The sequence below is a fragment of the Myiozetetes cayanensis genome, unplaced genomic scaffold (assembly GCF_022539395.1).
Source record: "Myiozetetes cayanensis isolate MyiCay16 unplaced genomic scaffold, myiCay2020 scf30, whole genome shotgun sequence".
NCBI lineage: Eukaryota > Metazoa > Chordata > Aves > Passeriformes > Tyrannidae > Myiozetetes > Myiozetetes cayanensis.
Genome location: NW_026087522.1, coordinates 3426789 through 3442581, shown reverse-complemented (window position 1 = coordinate 3442581; position 15793 = coordinate 3426789). Strand labels below are relative to the sequence as shown.

The following is a 15793-nucleotide window of genomic DNA, read 5'->3' as shown; positions in this document are numbered from 1 at the left end:
AAAAGTAAAGGGGTTAAAAGTGAAGTGAAAAGGAATATGAGGTCACTGGGAACGGGGGTATGAGGGTGGAGGATGGGAAAAAGAAAAATGAAGGCGTTAAAATAAAGGCATTAAGAGTGAAGGAATTAAAACTAAGGGAATTTAGAGTGAAGGAAGTAAAATTAATTGAAGGTCCAGGAACTAAAACACCACTGCGCCGCCCGGGAATCGAACCCGGGTCGCAAGAATGGGAATCTTGCATGATACCACTACACCAGCGGCGCGCTTGGGTGTTCACCCTTCCCCGTCCCACACGATCGCAGCGACTCCCGGCCCTGCGCGGCTCTCGGCCCTACGCCCGGATCCCGGCCCGCCCCTCGCCCTTCGGCCCGCGTCCTGTGCCCGGAGCCCGGCGCCATGCACGGCCTGTGCCCGCTCCTGCTGCTGCTCCTCGCCGCGCTCTGCCCGCCCGCCCGCGGCCACCGCGATGCGCCCGCCAGGATCGGTGCGGCCGGGGAGGGACAGGGCGTGAGGGGAGTGTGAGGGGATGGGGAGAGGGGGGCTGTGAGGGGATCTGGGGGGCGGGTGTGAGGGGGCTGTCCGTGGGGGAGCTGTGAGGGGCAGGGGGGTGAGGGGTGTTCGTGAGGGGATCTGTGAGGAGGGTGAGAAGGGGGCACTGTGAGGGGATCTGTGAGCGAGGTGTCCGTGGGGGGATCTGTGAAGGCCGGGGGCTGTGATGGACCCACAGAGGTGACCGGTCCCGTCCCCCAGCCGTGGTGGGCGGCGGGATCGGGGGCTCGGCCGCCGCGTATTTCCTGCGGCAAAAGTTCGGCCAGAGCGTGCGGCTGGACGTGCTGGAGAAGGCGGCGGTGGGCGGCCGGCTGGACACGCTGGACGTCGAGGGGGCCGCCTACGAGGCTGGGGGATCCATCATCCACCCCCTCAACCTGCACATGAAGCACTTTGTCAAGGAATTGGGTGAGTGGGCATCCCCCATCACAGGGCCCTCCAGCCCCCAAATCATCCCTTGGTCCCAAAATCATCCCCCTGGCATGCTCTGGATCCCGCTCTGCTGGGGGACATCCCTCTAAAGAAAAAGTCTTGGTTGCCTCCCTTTCTTCTGCAGTAGCCCCTCCATATCCTTCCCAAAACCCTTCCCTCCTTTCCCAAATAGCCTCCCATACCCTTCCTCAATAGTCCCCCCTCTTCTTTCCCCAATATCCCTGCTGTGTCTTTCCCCAGTAGCCCTCCCATATCTTCTCCCCATATCCCCTGTGGTACCCCAGCCCCCCTCCTGGCAAAAGAAACCCACATCCCAATGGAAATGGGACATCCCTTCCCCATGGGTGACCCATTAATGCCTTAGTAAAGGTCCAAAAGTCACCTCAAATCACTTCCTGGCTCCTGGTCAAGAGCTAATTCCCCTTTCCACCCTTTGGGAATCCAATCTCCAGTCACTCACCCCTATCAGTGTGAAGCCAGGTTGTCTCAGGAAGTTAAAAGCTCTTCCTTTCCCTAAATTACTGTTTTCCACCCCTTTTCCTGAAGGCCTCTCAGCTGTGCCAGCCCAGGGCAGCCTCGCTGGCGTTTACAACGGCGAGGAGTTTGTGTTTGAGGAGAGCAGCTGGTACATCATCAACCTCCTCAAGCTGCTCTGGCACTATGGGCTTAACCCCCTGCGCATGTCCATGTGGGTGGAGGACATCCTGGACAAGTTCATGAGGTATGTTTGGCCCTGAGAGGGAAAAAGTGCAAAAAAGATGGAAAAACCATCTGAGGGACACCTTCCACTATCCCAGGTTGCTCCAAGCCCCATCCAACCTGGCCTTGGACACTTCCAGGGATGGGGCAGCCCACAGCTTCTCTGGGCAACCTGTGCCAGGGCCTCACCACCCTCATCATAAAAAAATTCCTTATACCCAACCTAAACCTCCCCTCTTTGTCCTGTCCCTCCAGGCCCTTGTCCTGCTGCTCCTGCAGAGGGCTGGGAACTACATCATGAGATCCCCAACGGCTTCCCAGAGCCACAAAGATAATTAATAATGAATTCCTTGTCTCCTGTTAAAGGATCTATCGCTACCAGATGCATGACTACGCCTTCAGCAGCAATGAGCAGCTGCTGCACGCCCTGGGAGGGAACGACTTCACGCGGATGCTGAACCAGAGCATCGACGAGGCCATGCAGAGAGCGGGATTCTCCCACAAATTCATCAACGAGGTTGTCTGTCCAGTCATGAGGGTTTACTATGGGCAAGGAGTCAACATCAATGCCTTTGTAGGTGAGTGTTTTGGAGGTCAGTCTCCCATCCTAGCTGTCCCAGGGACCTCATGGCTCTTCACAGGTGTTGGGATTCCTGCTCCCTGGACTCCAGGCTGAGCTTCAAAGGGATGTTTATCCCCCCTGATTCTCCACTTTGCTTTTCCAGTGCTTCCCTACACAATGACACCAGACAATGGTGGTTTCCTTGCAGGTGCTGTTTCTCTGGCTGGGGTGCAGTCAAGTGTTTGGGCTGTGAAAGGGGGGAACAAACTCGTCTGCCCCGGCCTCCTCTATGCTTCCAAGGCCGACGTTATCCCTGGAACAGTTGTGTCCATAGAGCCAAAAATCAGACCCAGGCCCAGTGGTGAGTTGGGGTGGATTTCCCTCAGTGGGGAGGGGAATGGCAACACTGGAAACCACCCTTGGCTCCACGACTGCAGCTCCTTGGGCTTTCAGGATGAAAATTCTTCACTGGGAGGGTGGGGAGGGGCTGGGATGGAATTCCCAGAGAAGCTGTGGCTGCCCCATCCCTGGCAGTGTCCAAGGCCAGGCTGGACGGGGCTTGGAGCAACCTGGGATAGTGGAAGGTGTCCCTGGCCATGGCAGGAAGTGGGACTAGATGGGCTTTAAGATCCTTTTCAACCCAAACCATTCCATGATTCCATGTAAACAGGGCTCAAAACCCAGCTGACAGCTAAGCTGGTGCTCGTTTATAAACCCAAATGGGACTCCCTCCCGTCATGAGATGGGATAACCGAGCTGTTCTCTGCAGGGGACCCTGTGAAGCTGTACCAGGTCACCTACAACACGTCATCGGGGCTGACAGGGGACACGTATGACATGGTCATCATCGCTGCTCCGCTGGGCCGCAGCATGGCCAACATCACCTTCAAGAACTTCGACCCTCCCATCCCCGAATTCCCAAACCCCTACCACCAGACCGTCACCACCCTGGTGCACGGGCGGTTAAACACCTCTTTCTTTGGCTACCAGGACCCACAGGCCTTTCATTTGAGGGACATCTTCACCACAGAGAACCCCAAGCTGTTCATCAACAGCGTGGGGGTGGTGTACCCCGTGGGAGACGCCGTTGGGGATGGGAAGCTGCCTTTGGAATCAGCCATCTGGAAGATATTTTCCAATGAAGTGCTCACCAAGGAGCAGCTCAGCCTGCTTTTCTCCTCGTACGACTCGGTCAAGGTAAAGTCATGGTTGGCATATCCCCAGTACAGCACCCCCGAGAAATGCCCCCCCATCATCCTGCACGACCACGTGTACTACCTGAACGGGCTGGAGCGGGCGGCCAGCGCCATGGAGATGAGTGCCATCGCCGCCAAGAACGCCGCCCTCCTTGCCTTCCACCGCTGGCACGGCCACTCCGACAGGATCGACCAGGAGGACCTGCACGAGAAGCTCAAAACGGAGCTCTGACCCTCCGGGGAGGTGGGGCTGTGGGGTTAATTACCTCTAACAAACAGGAACCCCCTGCTGAGCCCATCCAAAGTGTTCTGCAGAATTGTGGGATAGGGTTGGAAAGGCTTTTAAGATCGAGTCCAACGTCCAACACCACCACCACGATGGGAAAGACTTTCAAGAGCTTTAACTCCAACACCACCACCACTGTCACCGCTAATTATGCCACATCTACGTGGTTTCTGAACGCTTCCAGGGCTGAACAACCCCTTCTATTAAGAAAATGTTCTTGATATCCAACCTAAACCTTCCCTGGTGCAACTTGAGGCTGTTTGGCCAAACCAAGAAGGGGCAGGACAGCGGTGAAGCGGCACAGGAGGCATTCCCAAGGCAGGACGTTTTCCTCGAGCAAATGCCTTTTCCCTAAACTCCTCCAGCTATCCTTGTCTGAGATTACAGAAGTAATTCAAAGTGCCACATTGACCCCAAAAGTGCCATATTGACCCCAAAAGTTCCCTCCCAGCTCAGGATCACTGTGAAGCCCGGCATATCCCTGTGATATCCCTTCCTCAGCTGGGAATATGCACTTCTTGACTGTCCATCTCTCAGCTACTTTCTGAAGGCTCTACAAAGGAATTAATCCTCAGGGTGGAAATTGGGGTTTAATTAGCTTCCCAAACTGCTTATGGGAGGGGGACTGGTGTGCTGGGAGCTGCTCAAATGGGTGGGAAAGAAGGAAACCACAAATACCCATCACTGTATTGGGGTGTGAAGGAGTTAAAAAATTTCTTGGCCTGAACATTTTTTAAGATCATGAAATAACATGAATAACACCAGTAGTAGCACAAATTTAACACCCTCTTCAATAAATTCAGCCTCCTATAAAGTTTTCCTTGAGTTTTCCTTGGATTGGGAGTGGAATTAACACCCAGCTGCCAAAAAATGATGCAAGGATGAGTTATGCCAACCATTACAAAATTTATTTAAAAACAAACCAAAATAATTGTATACTCGTGGGTATCATCCTGGGGGAGTAAACGGAACCGGTGGGTCGGGATTCAGGTTTTTCCAGGGTTATACTCGTTCCAAAGCTTCCAGCATGATGATACTGTTCCCTCGGATCACCTGGAAGGGGAAAGTTGAGAGTGCAGCAGTTGTGACCTCAAACTTGAGGGTCCTTCCCTCAACATTATTTCCCCAAAATGCTGATCCTTCACAAATCCACCAGAATTCCCCCCAAGGATGAAAACTGATTTTAACCCTAAGCCCCCATGGATCACAGAATCCCAGAATTACTGAGATTGGAAAAGCCCTCCAAGGTCATTGAGTCCACCCTGTGTTTGATGCCCACCTTATCACCCAGCCCAGAGCACCCATGGATTTACTGAGGGCCACTCGATCCCCTCACCCAGATCACCGACAAATGGACTGGGGCCAGTCCTGAGCCCTGGGGATTCACAGGTGCCCAGCACTGCTGAAGGTAGCTCCATTCCCAACGATCCCTGCTCCTATCCATCCATCCATCCATCCATCCATCCATCCATTTCCCGGCCAAGAGTTCACCACACCTGTGCCTTGCTCTGCCCATGCCAGCCACGTCTGTGCCCCCCAGTCCGTCCCAGTGCCCCAGGGGCACTCACCACCATGCCGATGTTGTTCTGCTGCCCGCCCGGCGCCATCTCCACGCACTCGTCGATGACCAGGTTCATGAAGGGGTCAAAGCCCCTCAGGATCCCCTGCACGTGCCGGCCCCCGTTCAGCTTCACTGCGGGGAACCCAGGGGTGTTAGGGAAGGGCAAACCCCAAAACTGCAGCTTGGGAGGGTGGGACACGTGAGTGGGGGGTGTTAATGGGGAGGGTTTAGTGCAGCCCGTGGGGTGGGTGAGGAGAGAGAGGGGGACAAAGGGAGTTTTAAATTAATATCATACTTAAATTTTTGTATTAGGTCTTAATGGGTTGTAACTTCAGTGGATTTTAATTTAAATTATTGCGTTATGAAGCCTGAAATTAGGCAAGGGGTCTGCTCCAGGGGGTCTGGTCTGTGCTGGGCAGGACCCTCCTCCCTGGGCACTGTGAGGGAGTCCCCAAAATCAGGGGCCGTGCTGGGGACTGGGGTAAGTGGGGAGCCGTGATAGCAGGGGCCATGAGAGGGAGCGAGGCAGGGGGGAGCTCCCGGGCACTGCGAGCGGGTCAGGGGCTGGGGGAGGTCCCCAAAACCGGGCACCATGGGGGGGCGAGGCGAGCGGGGGTCCCGTTCCCCCCGCGGGGGCGGGATCAGTCGCGGGACTCACACGACAGCTTCTTGTCCATGAACCTGCAACGAGACGGGACGGCGGCCGGGTCAGCACTGGCAGGGGGGAAACGGGGAGAGAGCCCCCCCCTCCCACTCCACCGCCGCCATCACACCCGTGCGACCCCCGGCCCGCCGCCATGACAGCGCGGCGCAGGGACAGCGCCGAGCGGCGGTCCCCGCGCTCCCCCGGCCCCTCGCCCCCGGCCCGGCCCCCGGCGGTGCCGGCCCCGCACCCACTTTTTGAGCTCCGGAGGGTGCGCTTTGCTCATGGTGCCCTCGGACCGGCCCTGCCGCGCGCTGCCTCTGACGTCACCGCGCCCCGGCGCCGCCGCGCCCCGCCAGCCAATTGCAGCTGCGCCCGCATCCCCGCCAGCCAATGGCGGCCGCGGCGCCGCTACCGCACTGATTCGAGTAGCTGCGCGGCGGGGAGGGAAGGGCGTGCGAGGCTACACGGGAGGTACGGTATGGCCGCCATGGGGGGTGCGGGTGTGAACACGCGTGTGAACACGCGTGTGCCGGGGGTGCGCACGTATGTGCGCTCCTGTGTGCGCTGTGTGTGTGGCCGTGCGGTGTGTACGCTGTGTGTGTGCCCTGTACACGCGTGCGGTGTGTGCGCTCGTGTGTACGCTGTGTGCGTGGCCGGGGCTCGCTCCGGGGCTGTGCCCGTGTGCAGGAGCCGCGCCACGCTGTGCACACACAGACAGGAGTCACCCCACGCCTTCAGCACACACGGGGGTCCCCCAAGCCCTGCAGGCCCCCCACGCCCACCCAGCACATTGGGGGTCACTCCACACCAGCATCGCCCAGCACAGAGCGCTCTGCGCTCCCCCCTGTCCAAGCAGGGCCATGGGTGCCCCCAGCCCCCCTCCCCAGCTCAGCCCCCCGAACCCCTCAATTGGTGGTGCACCCCACCAGCCCTCTCCTGTGTGCCCATCCATCCTCCCCTGAGCGCCACAGGGTGGGGGTGCATCCCTGGTGCCCACCAGCCCCACCCTCACCACCCACACAGGGCACCCCCAGCACCCGTGGGAGGGGGTCCTCGTCTGTTTTGGAAAATCCCAGGTGTATTTCAGGGGTGAGTTTTGGGTTGTACCAATATCTTTTGGTGTATCCCAGGTGTGTTTTGGGAATTTCCAGGTGTATTTGGGGGGCGGGGTCCCAGCTGTATTTTGGGGTACAGGAGAAGCCAGAGTTGGCTCAGGTGTATTTTGGGGGGGTGTCTCAGGTGAGTTTTGGGTTGTACTGAGTATACTTTGGGGGGGTCCCAGGCAGGGTTTGGGTGGTGCCAACGTCCTTGGTGTATCTCGGGTGAGTTTTGATGTATCCCAGTTACGTTTTGAGAATTCCGAGGTGTATTTGGAGGGTCCCAGGTGAGTTTTGGGTTGCACCAAGTATATTTTGGGGGGTCCCAAGTGGGGTTTGGGTGGTACCAATGTCCTTCAGTGCGTCCCAGCTGCGCTTTGGGAATTCCCAGGTCCCCGCAGCAGCTCTCCTTTGATGAGGCTGTTGGGGGGGGTCTCCCCAGCGTCCCCCCGTCACTGCTGGATGGCAGCCAGCCCGTCCCTCATCTTCCTGGCCATGAGGGGCACGAGGCGCAGGTGCTGCTCCCCGCAGGAGGCCAGGCAGGCGTCCAGCTGCCCCCTCACCTTGGGCTCCGAGCCCCCCGAGTCCAGCGCGTCCTTGGCCTGGTCGCGGCACTGCAGAGAGCAGCGGCTCAGCCGGTCCTGGGGGGGCAAAGAGGGATTTGGGGGGGTCATGGGCTGTACGGGGGGTGCTGGGGGCACAGGGGGTGCTGGGGGCACAGGGGATGTCTCACCTGGAAGTGCTCGAGCTCGGCAGTGACAATAGCCTGGGCCTGGGCCAGGGGCTGGTGGCAGCGCTCGATGCAGCGCTGGACCTCCTGCATGGAGGCTGAGCCGTCCTCACAGCAACGGGCACTGCACCGGAACATGGCACCCTGGGCACGGGGGGACAGGGGTGAGGGGGGACACCCCCTGAGGCAGCGGGGAGTTAATGGGGGCACCCCCAGAGACATGGAGGGGGTTAGTGGGGTCATCCAGAGGGACATGGCAAGGAGGGGGCAGTCGGGGGGGGTGTCAGTGGGGGTCAGCGTGGGGGATGCTCCCCACACTCCGTGGGAGCCCCCGGAGGCTGCAGCTGCCCTGGGAATGGGGGGGACAGGGCAAATTTAGGGCATGTGTAGGGGACACATGGTGTGTATGGGGGCAGAGAAGACACATTGGGGGGGCACAGGGTTTGTTGGGGGGCATAGGGGGTGTGTGGGGACAGAGACATACACTGGGGGGGCACAGGTTGTATTTAGGAAGCACAGGAGATGCACTGGGGGGGCAGAGGGGGTGTTTGGCAGGCACAGTGGATGCAGTGGGGATTACAGGGGTTTGGGGGGGCAGTGTGGGGCCTGCACAGAGTGTGCTGGGGGGCACAAGATGCCGGGGGGGTTCACGGGGCTGGTCACGGCGCTGCCCGGGCTCACACGTGTGTGGGGGGGGCGGCAGCGGCCCCTGCGCGGTCCCGGAGCCCCCCGGACCTGTCCCCGCCGTGTCCCCCGGTCCCCCCGCCCCGGTACCTGCATGGCGCGGATCCGCTCCCGCTCCAGCCCCTGCACCGCGCTCTCCACGGCCGCCTGGACGCGGCCCTGCGCCGCCTCCGCCTCCGCCATCCCCGCCCGGCTCCGCGGCCTCGGGCCCGCCCCGAACGGGGCCGGGCTGGGCCGGCAGGAGCGGGGGCGGAACCACCGGGGGCTCGGGGGGACAGCCCGGGCTGGGGGCACGGGAAGGAGCGGGGTGCAATGCCAGCCCTCCTCACTGCAGTGCCCACCCCCCAAAAAAAAGGGGGTGGCAATACAACCTCCCCCCCGCCACGTGCTGCAGTGACCGGGGTCACCCCATCCTCGACCTTCATCCGGAACAAGAACTGAGGTCATTCCCCCCAGCCTGGCCGTGGAGGCAAAGCAACACCCCAGATTCGCTGGGTTCCCCCCCTCAACACATCCCTGACACTGCTGGCAGGGTGGGTCAGGGATGAGACCCCGCAGTATCCCAAATTCTCTGGCCTGCCTTCCCCCAAACACATCCCCCACGCTGCTGGGGGGTTGGGGGTATGGCCCATCAGGCCCCCAAATTCTGTAGGTCCACCCGTTCCTCACTCTTGGCTTCCTGATTATGGATAAAGACAAGGGAAAAGGGGGCTGAGCCCATCACTCCTGCACCCTGGGGATACTCCCCCACCCTGTGAGAGGACCCAGCACCTCCTTCACAACTATCCCCCCAAAAAAGCCCCAAACCACGAGTTTTCTGAAAAAAGGTGTCTTTTATATCACTTAAATAACTCTAATCGAGGTATTAGGAGGGAAAAAAAAAAAGACCAGGCAATCACAAGAACATATTTATAGGAATCAAAATTAATTTAAACCACACAAAATAAATTAAAACATTAAATATTAACTTTCAGTGCAACATATACAGAAGACATGAGAGCAACCATGACTTAAAAAAAAACCAAAAAAAACCCAAAAACAGAGGAAAGAGTGCCAGGTTGGTTATGAAAAGGACTACGAGGAGGATTAAGGCTGTGCTGGAGGTTGGAGCTCCAGCCCGAGGAGGTTTCCTAGGATTAAGGTTCATTTTATTATTAATAAAAAGCTTGTATTTGTCCCCAAAATGAGCATGGGCTGTGTGGCTGCCGAGGTTCTGTCTCTGTAGAAAAATAAAGCCCCATCTTGCCGGGGTTCTGGTTTAAAAACAATCATCCAGGAGGCAAAAACCAGGGAAAACAACCCAAAACCAAAGGTAAAGCCCAGTGGCACAAGGCCAGGGCTTGGCCCTGTGGCTCTGCTGGTGCTGCTGAGCACATTCCTGCCTTGCTTCTTCCGTGGTGGTGAGAAAATGAGGAAAAAGGGGGAAAACATCCCAGAAAATAGACCGAAAGCAGAGGAGAGGTGCTATGCCATTCCCGGGGTCCATGGGGGGTCCTGGCTCCATCACACACCTGTGGGGAAGGAGGGGGGAGCGGGTTATACCCTGGGGGTGCTGGTGGTTGTGGTCCCACCGTCGTGCCCCCCGGGCACCTGTCTTGGCACGGCAGGAGGTGCCACCCCCAGGTGTCCCCATCCCTCACCCGTCTCACTGTGGCAGGAGGTGCCACCCCTCAGGTGCCCCCTGTCCCCTCCCTGTCCCAGCAGGAGGTCCCCCCAGCCCTCACCTGTCTCGGCGTGGCAGCAGGAGGTGCCCCCCTTGAGGAGCCCCCCTGGTTTCTCCTGGCCCCCTCCAGGCTCCCGGCACCAGGGGCATCGCTTCCGCAGGCGGCAGCAGCTGGAAGGGAGGGGGGAGGGGGCAGTCAGGGGGTCCCAGGGCCGCTCCCCGGGATGTATCCAGGAGGTGCTGGATGCCCTGGGGTGCCCCCAGCCCCGGGTACTCACTGGATGAGGACGCAGACAGAGATAAGCAGCACCGAGGCCACCACGGCCACCACGAGCAGGGCTGTGATCGTCTGTTTTTTCTGGTTGGCAGCCACCACGGCCAGGAGGTCGGCGTGTTCACAGCGTGTCCCCACGTACCCAGAGTGGCACCTGCACCGGGAACGGGGACAGCAGAGTCACCCCGGGATAGGGACACAGGGGAGGGACAGCGGAGTCACCGGAGAAACCAGGCTCAACCCGGCTCTTTGGGGATCCCCCCGGCCCAGAGCAGGGAAGAGCCAAGGGAGCCCCAGGACCTGCATCCCAGAGGTCCCGGCACTCACACACACGCTGGCTTGTCCTCCTGGACCAGGAACCGGCAGGTGCCGTGGAAACAGAACTGGCTGTGGGAGTCGGGACAGTCATTGAAGTGGGACCTCACGGCCGCTGCCACCGGTGGGCCTGGGAGAAAAAACAAGGACAAAATAGCATTTTTAGGGAATTTTCCAAGCCCAACACCTACCCAGCTCTGTTTTGGGGCTGGATGGCTTTATTTTGGGATCAGCACGTAGGATATAGTCCAGTGACCACCTAAAGGAGTCCAGACAGGTCCTGCTTAAACCAGCACCGAAAATAATCCTGAAGGAATTTCCTAAAGAGCTTAAAATGGAGGAGGAGAGAGTTAAAGAACGTCAGAGTCGCTGCAGCTCCGACAGAGCCGGTGGCTTTGCCGGGATCCTGTTTTCCATTACATCCCACGCTGGTTTGAATTACAGACATGGGAAACAAATATCCTGCGCTGGGATTATCCCGGGAATAAAGCACATCCGATCGCTGTCGTTTCAAAGCCACCTCAAGTTCCTGTGCCGTGGATTTATGGCAGGCCAGGGTAATTAAAGCCATGGATGCGGGAATGCCTCCGGGTCCTCGGGGAGCCCAGGCGAGGAACCACGGAGCGGGATGGCTCCCACAGGGATATTCCCATGTCCCCGACTCCGGCGCTGAAGGGGCACCGGTGGAGGCTTGGAGGTGTCAGAGCTAGAGCAGCATCCATAGGGAGCCAGAAGATGGGATTTGGAGTTCACAGTGGGAATCACTGCCAAAATCAGCGCCTCGCCAGGAAAACCCTGACACCTCCATCCCCAGGGGTGGATTTATCCCAGGAGAGCCCAGATTCCTCCTTCTGGCTGGAATATCTTTACAAAACTACCCCTTTTTAGGGTTTTAACCCACAAATCCAAGCCTGTGCCTGCTGTGCCCCCCATCCTGGATTCCAAGCTCCCCATCCCAGGCTCGGAGCCCCCTGGAATTGCTGAGGATGGATCAGCAGGGCTGGAAGAAGCAGTATGTCCCTTTGTCCCTGTGTTGCAGCCCTGGATCCAGCACAGACCCTGGGGTGTCCTGTCTCCCATTCAGCCTCGGCATTTCCAGCTGTTGCCCACATTGCAGCCAACTCCTCCTCCTCCTCCTCCCACCCCAAGGATCCCTGTCCCTGCAGTGTCCTCTCAAATCAACTCCCACTGGGATGGGCACAAATCCATTGGGAAAGGGGCTGCCAGCACCCTCAGGATGCCAGTGCCAAGCCCATCACCGGGTTTTGCTCCCAAATCTCTCAGCACCCATTCCCAAATAATGCTGTTGAACCATCCCATTATTCAGCGCCAAAAGGAGATTTGCCAGCCCAAAATGAGACTTCCCAGCCCCAAAAGGAGATTGGGAACACATTCACTGGGAAAGGGGGTGCCAGCATCCTCAGGGTGCCTTTCCTGACACAGAGTTTTACCTCAAAGCCTCCCAGCACAGTTCCCTTTAATGCTTCCCAAGCAATGCCATTGAACTATCCCATTTTCCAGTCCCTAAAGGAGTCTTCCCAGCCCCAAAGGGAGGTTGGGCACACATCCATCAGCAAAAGGGCTGCCAGCACCCTCAGGGTGATGGTAGTACCACAGGGGTTTGCTCCAAAGCCTCCTGGCACCACTTTCCTAAACAATGCCATTGAGCTGTTCCATTTTCGAGCCCCAAAGGAAGTTTTCCTGCCTCAAAGGCTGACTTTCCCAGCCCCAAAAGGAGGGTTTCCAGACCCCAAAGGGTTTCCCAGCCCCAAAAGAAAAGGGTGTCCAGCCCCAAAGGGACCCATTGTGCCACTTCCATGAATGAGCCAATTTATCCTCCTGGTGCCGCCAGGACTGTCAGGCACCAGCAGCTTCCCATTGGGACACACTTCTGAGTGGTCATACAGCAGGATTTTGAGGAATTTCCCCCCAAAAAGCAAGGTGTGTGGACAACACCCACCGCAGAGCCCAGTTCTTCCTTAGGGATCAAGCCCCTGCGGGGGCAGGATACCACCCAGGGGGCAGGATACCACCCAGGGGGCAGGATACCACCCAGGGCCCCGTTATCCCGCAGGGAGGAGAATGGGATGCCAGAGCATCCATGTGGCTGATCCCAGGCAGGCTGGAAACACGGATACCCCACAGTTCCCACTGGCAAACTCACCATTCCGGGCTGCTGTGGTGTTCTCCAGCGCGTGGCATGCGGCGAGCAGGACACCTGGGGGAAGGGGCAGAGATGGGAATCAGCCACACTGTGACCCCCCCAAAAGTGGGAGGGTTCACCAAAATCACTCCAAGGTTTTTAAATGCAGGAATTCCTTGTGCAGGCAGAAGGAGGGGCTGCAGGATGGGAAGGCTTCACCCCCCCGAGCTGCCCCTTTAGGGGAAACAGAGCAGCCCCCCTGGCTCTGAGCCTTCCCAGGGTGTGGAGCCAGCGGAGGCAGCAGCCCCTTCCCTGGATCTGACCCAGTTTCCTGCATGGATTTAATCGAACGGCGCAGAAAGGCGAGACAGACCCTCAGGCTTCACATCCAGCAAATCCCAGCAGCCCTGGAGCTTCAGGGATCACTGGAGCTTCAGGAATTGACCACAGCTTCCCTGCTTCTGTTGGAGACCTCAGGAATTTTCTTCCCATGGAAATTTAATCAGATTTTCCCTTTTTTTTTGGCTCAGTGCTGAACGATGCTCTGTTCTCCAGCTCCACTCTGGCTTGTCCTGATATTCTGCCCTCCACATCAGGTGTTATTCGGGAAATGGCTCATCCCTGTGCCATGGGGTGGCTGTATCACTCCCTCCAGACTTCTGGCTTGTCTGTTCTCCTGCTGGGATCCCCCTCAGCTCCAGCAGTGCCTCTTCCCAACGTCTCTTCCCTGTCAGGTGTAACACCTGCTCCTGTAAAGCCCAGCTGAGGGGGAAGCCCAGCTTGCCCTGTGTGACCACCTTGTCCCCAGTGCCAGTCCTTGGCAGCAGTTTTCCATCCCCAGTGCCAGCCGAGGGCTCCAGTGGCTCCCCAAGAGAGGGAATGTGGACACCTCATGGACACAGTGGAAACCACACCCTCGGTCTGACTGGCTCCTGGAGCGGAGCTGCCTCCACCAGCCAGCCCAGGCAGCTGCTCTCGCTTGGTTTTCCAGTCCCATCCCATCTCATTCTCCGGGGACATTTGGGAAGCTCTCCTTGCCATCACCTCCTCTGCCAGCCAAGCTCCCTGAACTCACCCTCCTGGCAGGAGCCCCCAGCTCACCGAGGGACTCCCATACCTTTCTGATTGATAGATACGGATCCAATAACTACATCCCACTAATTCCCAGCCTCCCTCCCAGCAAAGGGCTCAGTTCCCCGTTATCGCTGGGGCTTGTTCCCTGCTCCAAGTTTTCCCTCCTGATCCGCTTGGCTCCGATTTCCCCTCAGCTCCAGCCCAGCCCTTGGCAGCCTTTAGGTGCATGTACGTTGGGCTGGAGGGGGTTTTCCCTTCTCCAAGTGGATGCTCCGATCCGCTGGCTCGATGCATCTTATCTGGGACGCATGTCCACCGTGGGCAACCATCGGGGTTGGAGAGGTCTGGAGCCACAGGAATGGGAAGCAACAGGAGCAGAGGGGCCACGGGAGCCCCTGGATGAGCTGAGGGGTGTCACTGAGCCCCCCAAGGGATGCTCGGACCCCCCGAGGGATCAGGAGACACGGTGGCCATGCCGGAGCCAAAGCGGCAGCTCCAAGAGCTGGAGCGGGGCCAATTCCAGCCACTTTCCCGAACCCAAGCACTGCCAAGTAGCTCTTTCCCACCGGGATAGAAGAACCCTTGCCCCGGCGAGGAGCCCCGGAGCTGAGGGTGACACAGGCGGGACAAAGCCAACCGCGGTCCAAACATCTGCACCGAGATCCTTCCCGGTGCCCCGGCATCCCATGAGGGGCACCCACGACCCGGCTCCGCGTTCTCCCACATCCACACGCATCCCATTCCAGCCTGGGAAGCGCCTCCGTCCCATCCGCAGCATCGCCGTGCTCCATCCTGGGGAACCCCCGCTTCCCACTGCTCCCCCTTTCCCTGGCAACCACCACCCGTGCTCTAATAGCCCCCAGCTCTAATTAACCGCCCTAATTAGCGGCAGGGGCCGTACTCACGCGTCGCGGCGAAGGCGCCTTCCCACAGGGAACGAACTTCGGGAGCGACCGCCCGGGGGATTTTATGGGATTTCATGGCATTCACGCACCAAACAACCACAAACCACCCCCAAGCCCCCCAAACCCTTGAGAACCCCCCAGTGCGGAGGGGGCTGCGGGTGTCCCCCCCCGCTCCCCTCGGCGGGGTCCGTGCGGGGCAGGCGGGGCGCGGACCCCCGGGCCGGAGCCCCCCGAGCCCCCCGGTCCCGGAGCGGCCCCGCACGTACCGAGGGCCAGCGCGGCCGGGCCGCCCGCCATGGCGGGGCTGCACCGGAGCGAGCGGGGCCGGCGCCGGGGCCGGGGGCGGGCGGTGGCGCCGGGGCCGCTGCGGGGCCGAGGGGCGGCTCCGCCCGGCGGAAATGGGCGGCACCGGCCGGGCCGGGGCGGGCACAGCGCGGGAACCGCCGCCCACCGCGACCCCCTCAGGGGAGCAGCCGGGGACCCCCCCTCCTCACGGGATCGCCCCCGGAGCCCCCCTCAGGGAACTGTCCGGGACCCCCCTCAGGGGAGCAGCAGGGACCCCCTCATGGGATCAGCGCCGGGCCCCCCTCAGGGGATTATCCTGACAGCCCTCACGGGATCACCCGGACCCCCCTCACGGGAGTGCCTGGGACCCCCCTTATGGCATGACTCAGGATCCCCCTCATGGGAACATCCAGGAGGAGCCCCCAGCTCAGTGTCACCCCCTGAGCGGGGTCCCCACATGGAGGGGGAGCAGGAGGAACCAGGACCCCCCACCACCACACCCCTCTGTGCTCTCCCGTGACTCCTGGATTGCCAAATCTGCTGCCAGCACATCCTTCATCATCATCGGCTGCTGCTGATCCCAGCCTTGGTCAGCCCAAAATCTACAGGCTCCCCACCCCACTGATCCCAACTTTGGTCATCCCAAAATCCGATGGGCCCAGCCGGGATTCCTTTCAGGTAAAGGGATGTGT

General features: G+C 59.4%; 4 protein-coding genes and 1 non-coding gene across 8 annotated transcripts; 1 reads left to right on the top strand and 4 right to left on the bottom strand.

The window, feature by feature from the left end:
• Positions 1-192: 192 nt before the first annotated feature.
• TRNAG-CCC (transfer RNA glycine (anticodon CCC)) lies at positions 193-263 on the bottom strand. Its single transcript has one exon. It is a non-coding gene; the product is annotated as a tRNA-Gly (tRNA).
• Positions 227-4538, top strand: PCYOX1 (prenylcysteine oxidase 1). 2 transcript variants are annotated; one of them, XM_050325852.1, is made up of 7 exons: positions 227-375; positions 417-484; positions 751-957; positions 1528-1702; positions 2047-2258; positions 2451-2603; positions 3012-4538. In XM_050325852.1, exons 1-7 carry the CDS (start codon positions 227-229, stop codon positions 3668-3670), a joined length of 1623 nt encoding a protein of 540 aa, XP_050181809.1. In that variant the 3' UTR covers positions 3671-4538. The 2 variants fall into 2 exon arrangements, with proteins under 2 accessions (XP_050181809.1, XP_050181808.1); XM_050325851.1 differs by having other exon boundaries at positions 361-484.
• A 72-nt stretch (positions 4539-4610) lies between these two features.
• On the bottom strand, positions 4611-7610 carry SNRPG (small nuclear ribonucleoprotein polypeptide G). Of its 2 annotated transcripts, none has more exons than XM_050325857.1 (4): positions 7592-7610; positions 5944-5966; positions 5293-5417; positions 4611-4777 (listed from the first exon to the last, which is right to left on the bottom strand). In XM_050325857.1, the coding sequence occupies exons 2-4, from the start codon at positions 5960-5962 to the stop codon at positions 4727-4729; spliced, it is 195 nt and encodes a 64-aa protein (XP_050181814.1). In that variant the 5' UTR covers positions 5963-5966; positions 7592-7610; the 3' UTR covers positions 4611-4726. The 2 variants fall into 2 exon arrangements, with proteins under 2 accessions (XP_050181814.1, XP_050181813.1); XM_050325856.1 differs by lacking the exon at positions 7592-7610 and adding an exon at positions 6183-6269.
• FAM136A (family with sequence similarity 136 member A) lies at positions 7275-8646 on the bottom strand. Its single transcript, XM_050325853.1, has 3 exons — positions 8533-8646; positions 7762-7902; positions 7275-7669 (listed from the first exon to the last, which is right to left on the bottom strand). The coding sequence occupies exons 1-3, from the start codon at positions 8623-8625 to the stop codon at positions 7481-7483; spliced, it is 423 nt and encodes a 140-aa protein (XP_050181810.1). The 5' UTR covers positions 8626-8646; the 3' UTR covers positions 7275-7480.
• Positions 8647-9337: 691 nt separating this feature from the next.
• TGFA (transforming growth factor alpha) lies at positions 9338-15173 on the bottom strand. Of its 2 annotated transcripts, none has more exons than XM_050325948.1 (6): positions 15083-15173; positions 12859-12912; positions 10707-10824; positions 10384-10533; positions 10167-10276; positions 9338-9953 (listed from the first exon to the last, which is right to left on the bottom strand). In XM_050325948.1, exons 1-6 carry the CDS (start codon positions 15111-15113, stop codon positions 9946-9948), a joined length of 471 nt encoding a protein of 156 aa, XP_050181905.1. In that variant the 5' UTR covers positions 15114-15173; the 3' UTR covers positions 9338-9945. The 2 variants fall into 2 exon arrangements, with proteins under 2 accessions (XP_050181905.1, XP_050181904.1); XM_050325947.1 differs by lacking the exon at positions 15083-15173 and adding an exon at positions 14817-14904.
• Between the last annotated feature and the right edge of the window lie 620 nt (positions 15174-15793).

What these genes read in the sequence shown, in the direction of transcription:
- FAM136A (XM_050325853.1), bottom strand. Translation starts at nt 8,625, where the DNA reads ATGGCGGAGGCGGAGGCGGCGCAGGGCCGCGTCCAGGCGGCCGTGGAG. An exon ending in AGCGGATCCGCGCCATGCAG is followed by an intron (nt 7,903 to 8,532) that starts GTACCGGGGCGG and finishes CCCCGTGCCCAG; the next exon opens with GGTGCCATGTTCCGGTGCAG. An exon ending in CCGAGCTCGAGCACTTCCAG is followed by an intron (nt 7,670 to 7,761) that starts GTGAGACATCCC and finishes TTGCCCCCCCAG; the next exon opens with GACCGGCTGAGCCGCTGCTC.
- PCYOX1 (XM_050325852.1), top strand. Translation starts at nt 227, where the DNA reads ATGGGAATCTTGCATGATACCACTACACCAGCGGCGCGCTTGGGTGTT. An exon ending in GCACTTTGTCAAGGAATTGG is followed by an intron (nt 958 to 1,527) that starts GTGAGTGGGCAT and finishes CTTTTCCTGAAG; the next exon opens with GCCTCTCAGCTGTGCCAGCC. An exon ending in ATCCTGGACAAGTTCATGAG is followed by an intron (nt 1,703 to 2,046) that starts GTATGTTTGGCC and finishes CTCCTGTTAAAG; the next exon opens with GATCTATCGCTACCAGATGC.
- SNRPG (XM_050325856.1), bottom strand. Translation starts at nt 6,214, where the DNA reads ATGAGCAAAGCGCACCCTCCGGAGCTCAAAAA. An exon ending in CATGGACAAGAAGCTGTCGT is followed by an intron (nt 5,418 to 5,943) that starts GTGAGTCCCGCG and finishes GGTTCCCCGCAG; the next exon opens with TGAAGCTGAACGGGGGCCGG. An exon ending in AGAACAACATCGGCATGGTG is followed by an intron (nt 4,778 to 5,292) that starts GTGAGTGCCCCT and finishes TTCCCCTTCCAG; the next exon opens with GTGATCCGAGGGAACAGTAT.
- TGFA (XM_050325947.1), bottom strand. Translation starts at nt 14,892, where the DNA reads ATGAAATCCCATAAAATCCCCCGGGCGGTCGCTCCCGAAGTTCGTTCC. An exon ending in AGGCGCCTTCGCCGCGACGC is followed by an intron (nt 12,913 to 14,816) that starts GTGAGTACGGCC and finishes CCCTTCCCCCAG; the next exon opens with GTGTCCTGCTCGCCGCATGC. An exon ending in CACCACAGCAGCCCGGAATG is followed by an intron (nt 10,825 to 12,858) that starts GTGAGTTTGCCA and finishes TTTTTCTCCCAG; the next exon opens with GCCCACCGGTGGCAGCGGCC.